Genomic DNA, 7,644 nt, shown 5'->3' with positions numbered 1-7,644 from the left:
CAAACAGATTATTTTTTTTTTCAAATGCAATACAAATCACGAGTCACAATCAATCCTTAAATTAACGCAATGTATTGCATTGTTTCAAAATTAACAGATTAACCAACAATAAATGTGGTAGTTGTATAAAATGTTGTGTTTTAAGGTTCGGAGTCAACTGACTCTCATGCAAACTAGACGTTTAATAAATCATGAAACTGCAATTATGAACACCTATAAATAATTCTGTTTGTGTGTTTGTATTTGTTGTTCAGTAAATAGCTGTTGATAGTACGTAAAGGACAGAAAACATATAGGCTACTTGGCAACAGCGCTCAACACAGAACGACTCAACAGAGTCTGGGGATCAGATGGGGAGAGATTTGATAAAAGTTTAACTCTTTTAAAATGGCATCAATCACATCACCCCTCAACACTGAATGACAATAATAACAGATGATGATGACACAATGTGTCTGTTCTTAAATAAACCATATGATTTCATCATTTGTCCTCTGTTGCTGCCGTTAAAAGAAAATGCTGTCTCAGACGCCAGATGCTGACAGCACTATCAATTTCAAACATGCTGTCTGAGGCACTTTGTCTTTGCTTTATGGACACATTTCACAGGCTGTGCATCTGCCAAGAATGGAGGACAGAGTGAAACAGATGAATACAATGCATGTGGTTATATGTTCTTTTAATGCATTCACACAATAATATACATCATTGCTAGGTAGGACATGAGTATACATAGAAGGGCAATAATGTATTTTTTCCCCCCAAGAAATCTAAAATGCAAACAAAAACATATTGCTTATGCTAGATCTTGTTAGCATTTTGTGAATTCAATTCATATGTTTGACAGTCAATCAAGACCATGGTCCAATTTGCATATCATGCCATTGTTATGTTCATTGTGTGTGAAAATATTTATATTCCAAGCCAAACAGACTGTAGTTAAATCTGTACAATACATGGAAAATATCAAAAGATTAGTAAAGAAAAGAGCACACATGTCTTAAGACCATGTACATGTCATTTCAAGTCACATAGCAGCACACCATTAACCTTGTGATTGTAATTCAGAGCAACACTCAGTATTATACATTTTGCATAGGAATCAGGAGTGAATTATATTTAGTTCTGACACTAATCAGGCACTCTGTTAATACTGCAGCTTGTTATAAATGCTGTGCAGTTAGGCTTAAGCTCATAATATTTAGCTAATACATTCAGCTGTATTTTGAGGGAAAATATTTTGAAGAAAACCTCTGTTTCATGCACGTTTAAATCATTAGCCATGCCAGTTAGTTACTGGGATAAGTTGTTCCAGTTGTCTCAAACAAATCACTTCACCCACTGAATGTAGTGCATAGGGTACCTTTTGACACACACACCTTTCCAACTTTTGAGCTACATTCAACAATTTCTGTAATTTTCCGAAACCAACAAGCACAGTCCTCCCACTGTGTGAGGAAGTGAGAAAGAAAGAGGGTTAGAGCTCTCTTTTTCAGTTTTACTTCTTTTAGTATGTACAATTGAGTGCAACACCATGAATACCTTCCAGTAGACCATGAAAAGTGAAAGTGCGTGCCATCATCCCTATTTTTAAACGATAATTGCATCTCGCCCCTCTCAATGACAGTAGGTTTTTCACCCTGCTTTCAAGTGTAGCTGTTTGGAAGAGCTTAAAACAGCTTTTCGAGCATACCTCGAGTGTTTACTTTGAAGGGGCACAATCAATGTTTTGATCTGTGCATCGTGATATAGCACCACAGGCCAAATAGTAACTATTTCAGGCTTCTCACTTTTAAATGAGCACCAACTTAGCATGTGCCCCATTAGGAATCATATATAACGGCTTTCAAGTTTTTTATAACCTTTGATGGATAGGTTTCTTACCACCTGTGTGGGGGGGCCAGGCTATAGCCATGGCCAGAATGGACACCATTTGGCTCGGTCATTGCTTGCTGGACAGAATCACCATAAATAACACCTTTTAAGATAATATCTAGTATGACATAACATTATGTTTTTTTTCTGTTTTGATTTCAAAGATTGACATTTTTTATATTTCTGTCAGCCTCCATAACTGCTAGAAATGCATATGTGTTGCAGAAATTTGCAAAGAGGTTTGTCTCGAACCAAAAAAGATATATCTAGTTGCATAAGGAAGATATACAGCATTTGCACTCCTTTGTAGCATACACGCAAATATTGATCAATTAGTCATTATTTTGCAAGGCATTATAAGCTTAAATCTACAATAATATTCTCAAAAACCATTGATTTGCCCTTGAAGCTGGAGGAGAAGATGAAATTCCTCCGGTCAGTGGTCACTACTGTAAAAGAACGGGGCGACTGCACATAAATGTCCTTGAACTTGTGGAATGTTTTGGTCTCCGCATCCCAGAGGTAGATTTGTGTGAAAGAATAATCGCTGCCAAGAGCAAGGTAGTGCCTGTCTGTGAAGGTGAAAGGTTGGAGGATCATCGCTCCCCGAGAAGGCAGAGCTAGCACCTCAGTGAACTGCTTATTGGTCCACTTGAGGACTTTGGAGTCACCGATGTAGCAAGTCATGGCCAGATACAACTCATCCTCCACCCGGAAAGCTTTGACTGCCACCACGTCGTCGACATTTGGGATTTCACCATGAAATATGAACTTCTGGGTGCTCTTGTTCCAAAGGTAGATGACAGGTGACTGAGAGCGACTGGTGAAGATGAGATAAAACTTCCCGTCCAACTGGACAAACTCAGCATCTGTATCACGAAACCACTCGTGGAGAAACTGGTAGGAATAGAAACCAGTTTCATTGCGATCTGGTTGGTCCGTCCACTTGTACAGAGTAGACATACCTGCCTTGGAGCTGTCCACGATCACAAAGTACCACTCACTGTCTATTTGGAAGACTTCAATATCATTTGGCTTGGAGATGTTGAAGACCTCAATAGTTTGAAATTTTGTGAACTTGTTCTGTCGATCGTCAAACTTATAAATATGGGAGCCACCAAAGAGCTGGGTAACAATTATCAAGACATGGTTCTCGATCAAAACTGACTTGCATCCAACAACAGACTTCCCTGTGAGGATAGAAAAGATGTAAGTGGTAGTAATACAACACAGACAATGACATTGAAATGGATAATTAACTGACATTAAAACAATAATTTAAGTGTTAAATGAATCTCTCAAAATAACCTTAAAATATATTTCATTTTTGTTATTATCAACAATTCCTGTGAAAAGACCAAAACCAACAATGAGTTAGTAATACATACGCTAATTGCTGGGCAGCTGGGCACTGTAGTTTTTAGCAAACGTTTCTCAAACAGGATGGGGACTATTTGTTGGGGACTATATTCACTATATATGCACTTTAATACATATTTGGGGCTCTTGACACTATTTACAGCACCAGGATGGTGTTTGTGGGATCAACTTAAAATAAACAACAGTGCATGTTCATTGTAATTAAGTAACATGTCACCCGGAGCAACATGTGTTGTTAATATGATAAAAAGGAACAAGCTGTATCAGGCAATACTTGTTTATAGGACTAATTCATCGTGGGTTTTAGCCTTTTCACGAGATTGTCTGACTATAAGAAAAATACAATATATCACCAGACTCATTCTTTGAAAAAAAATACTTTGGGTGGGTGTTGTCAAACCTGTTATATTGTCAAATTTCCTGAAATTCATTTCAACGTGATCCCACTCCATGACCACACAGCTGTTGGAATTGGGGGCAGCCATTGCCACGTAGATGTCCTCTTTAAGGGAGAAGATGTCTGCTGACATAGACTGGATGGGAATGGACTGATGACGCACAAAGTCTGGAGATGCAGACAAAAACAGAAACTGCTAGTCTGCTGACAAAGTGAAAGAGTCGATATTTAGAACCTCACTGCCTTGATCACTTTTTTTATGCTGTGAAAAGCTTCTGGATGACACTGTGTAGAGTCATCAAAATCATATTCTTGGTTTAAAATTGGTTAATATTTGGTTATATATTTTAATATAGCATACTTTCTAATACTAGTGTTGTAGTTTTGTACTATGAAGTAGTGTAAGTCAGTGTTATGCAATGATTTGTGTTCCTATGTGTTCCTATGTCAGTTTACAATTGCCTTGTCTGTCCACATTGCATTGATAAAAGTTCTGCCCATGATTATTAAATAAGCACAGAAATTAAAGTAATGTGACTCTGGCATAATTGTGTGTGTGTGTGTGTGTGTGTGTGTGTGTGTGTGTGTGTGTGTGTGTGTGTGTGTGTGTGTGTGTGTGTGTGTGTGTGTGTGTGTGCGTGCGTGCGTATGTGCATGTGTGTGTTGCGTGAAAGAGAGAGAGTGTGTTTTTAGAGGCACACATGTTAACAGGCCTAGAGTCTGCTTGTTTGTTTTTTAGTGCGTGTCCTGTTGAATTATTTAACAGTTGTATTGATTTCTTTCTTTCTTTCTTTTCTTTTTTTCAACATTGCATCTTCAGCTGTGCCTGTGACTATTCATAATTGTCTTTAATAGAGTACTTTTTACTTTTTATAGAGTAATTTTACCTGTGGAGATACACTTGCCCGGTAGAATAGGCAGATCATTGAGGCGCTTGCCCTTCATGTCACTGGGGCCTGCGCAGAAGACATCTGATACTGTGGCATTTGTGTTTTTCAGCCACGTCATCAGCCACTTGTTCTCACAAATACACTGGAAAGAGTTGCCTCGCAGATCCCTAATGTATGACATGACAAAGCCAGCTTTGACACATTAACTAAACAATAAATATATATATATATATATTATTTTTTAGATTCATTAGAGGAAAAGACAGATGGTTGAAATACCAAAAAAACTCATGACGTGCAGTAAGTCATTTAAAATGATTCTATATAAGTCCCTGTGTGTGACACCATACAAATAAAAACCTTGCTTCTTCCAAATTTAAACTTTTCAGGAACAAGAATATACAGTAGGTTATTTGGTTTAGCTTGATGATGAAGAATTGTAGAATGTCTTAACTGACACTGGGTGATTGTTTTATACATACATCAACAATCATTTTAGCTACAGTTTATGTTACAAATAGGTTGTTCTTTCAGTTGTTCACCGACAAGCACTTTTGCATCATTGTAAGGACAATTTGTTACTAAAGTGTATTTTAAAAGATAATAAAAATGCACTGTAGAGGAGAACAATGACGGAAACTTAATATTTGTGCTATCCATATCATTCTTGGGATTAAACGCTACCAAACACAAAACCCAGCCTGACTCATCTTCACTTAGGAACGCACGCACACACACACACACACACACACACACACTGCTGACACAACTGCTTACTCACAGTTCCAGCAATGAATCCAAGTCAAAAAACAGATCCCTTGGCAGAAACCTCATCTTGTTATTGGCAAGCGATCTAAACCAGAGACACAAAGAGGCCAGAAAATGTACATTACTGTTATTTCTTTAGTCTTTCTCTGTAATAGTAAGGTGTTACTGCTGCAGAGGCTGCATAATTGGTGGTAGAGAGAATGACAGCAGACTTACAGATGAGTCAAATCTCGTAGACCACGAAAGGCATTTTTGGTGATTGTTTCAATCTTGTTCCCTTCAATAAATCTGTTCAATGAGTCATAAAATAGAGGTTTAATCAAAGCAAAATTTTCGTAAAAGATATAAGGTAATGCATAATGTCATATTTTACATCATGTTACAGTAAATGGATAAATGTGTAGATGTTGATACACGTGTCAGAATATTATGGAGGGTTTTGGAGATTGAGATGGGTGAATTGAGGAATTTATATATATATATATATATATATATATATATATATATATATATATATATATATATATATATATATGTATATGTACATTGCAGTTATTGCAGTTATACAAAATACAGCATGATGTAATGCTGACCCATATAATAATTTTTAAATATTATGTGGTATATCCAAGATAACGGTTATGCATCCTATGCATCAATTGTGGATATGAATTAATAAAGAAAATCAAACAAAATAAACAAAAAACAAGATTTCATTTGACATGTTACATTAAGAAAGCAGTTTGTGAACTAATACTCACAAATATTCTAGGTGTGGAAGACCAGAGAAAGCATCATCTTTGATTGTTGTCAAAGAATTTGCATTTAGGAGTCTGTAAAGGAAAAACAAACCCAAGCAACTGAGTAAACTGAAAATTAAAACTTTTTCTAAAACTTGTCCTTTTTTTAACTACAAATAGCCTAACCACCATACTGAAAGACAGAACAAGTAAGCAATATTAATAACCGATCTACTTGTTGTGTGTGTTGCACCGTACAAAATGTCAATTACCAATCATCAATAAATCAATGACAGTATCACTTGACAAAATTGCACTTACAACAGCTGAAGTGAGGGCATTAGTGAAAACATTCCCTCTGTGATTTCAGAAATAGACCCATTGACCATGCTCCTGTTGGAAGATAACACATACAAATCAAAGTCTTACTCGGCTTGGGACATTTTAGAACTCTGTACCAGACACGCCAAGAGCCAACGCTGCAGGATAGCACAGAACAGCAAGCAAATTGTCTCCTTGAGCGCAGCATTGGTTGCCTTGTGCTTTACTAAAGAGATAATCAGGCGACGACGTGTTACTCACAGTGAGTTGATCTCATTCGGTATAGTCCGTGGGATCTGTAAAGTACCGACGCAGATGATGGTCTCCTTGGTGCAGGAGCATCCTGAAGGACATTTGAAATTCCGTTTAGGTTCAACTGCTCCATAAATACACAGAAGCGCAAAACCGGCAAGTAGCCACTGCTGAATAGATAACATGTTGCTTCTTGAACATTAATAGTGGTAAACGAGGCCGTGGTCGGTGGTGCTAGCAGCAGCTTTTAACCGCCTGGCCGACATCAAAATGCAGCACTAGTGGAAAACCCTGACACAGGCTGATACGGCTGCAGCTGCGTCCCGGAAGGCTGCTTCAGTTTCGGAAAAACGCCGAGTCGTCAGTAATAACAATTATTGAGGAGAATTACTCTAATATATATATAGTTATTATATAAAGTATTGCACAAAAATATCATTTTTAAAGTGATATTCAAGGTGGGGAAATCAATGCACCACAAGGAACGATATAAAAGCCCGAACATGATCTGAAGGGGTTATTTCAGCACCATGGAGAGCATTATTTACGTGCACTATATACCGTGATACATTCTGCATACCAGAACACTTATCTTCATTAGCACAGAAAGTCCCTTAAAGATGAAAATGCATTAAAAAGTAATGCAAACTATAGGCCATACATTATATAATCATTGTTCTCCCTAATGCATGTGCCCCAAAACATCCTCTAAGCTACAGTTTCCTATCGGTTTTCCAGCTCAGTTTGATTGGGATAGATATTCCTGATACCTGTCTGTTAAGAGCTCTACTCTGGGCCAACTCCAACCCTCCACACACACTGTGGTGTAGTGGTGGTCAATGTGTGCTGTTACATGGTTATACCACTAGAGGGTAGCTGATGCTAACTAAAGTCTGAACAAGTTACAGATTGGTTGACAAAGGAAAAAAGTTTTCTGCTGTGTTGTGTAGTTTTTATGTGATATTATCTGTTTGAACTATTATTTTAAAATATCTTCTGTTTTGTTTGTAGAAAAAATGAG

At 37.4% G+C, this 7,644-nt stretch overlaps 1 protein-coding gene across 1 annotated transcript; it reads right to left on the bottom strand.

Moving 5' to 3' along the window:
- Positions 1-2,229: 2,229 nt before the first annotated feature.
- On the bottom strand, positions 2,230-6,808 carry LOC144530132 (leucine-rich repeat LGI family member 2-like). Its single transcript, XM_078269582.1, has 8 exons — positions 6,633-6,808; positions 6,372-6,443; positions 6,072-6,143; positions 5,527-5,598; positions 5,324-5,395; positions 4,540-4,709; positions 3,656-3,820; positions 2,230-3,065 (listed from the first exon to the last, which is right to left on the bottom strand). The coding sequence occupies exons 1-8, from the start codon at positions 6,806-6,808 to the stop codon at positions 2,230-2,232; spliced, it is 1,635 nt and encodes a 544-aa protein (XP_078125708.1).
- Between the last annotated feature and the right edge of the window lie 836 nt (positions 6,809-7,644).

The sequence above is a fragment of the Sander vitreus genome, chromosome 2, assembly GCF_031162955.1.
Source record: "Sander vitreus isolate 19-12246 chromosome 2, sanVit1, whole genome shotgun sequence".
Classification (NCBI taxonomy): domain Eukaryota; kingdom Metazoa; phylum Chordata; class Actinopteri; order Perciformes; family Percidae; genus Sander; species Sander vitreus.
The sequence above is the reverse complement of the archived record's forward strand: the minus strand, read 5'-3'. Positions and strand labels throughout refer to the sequence as shown.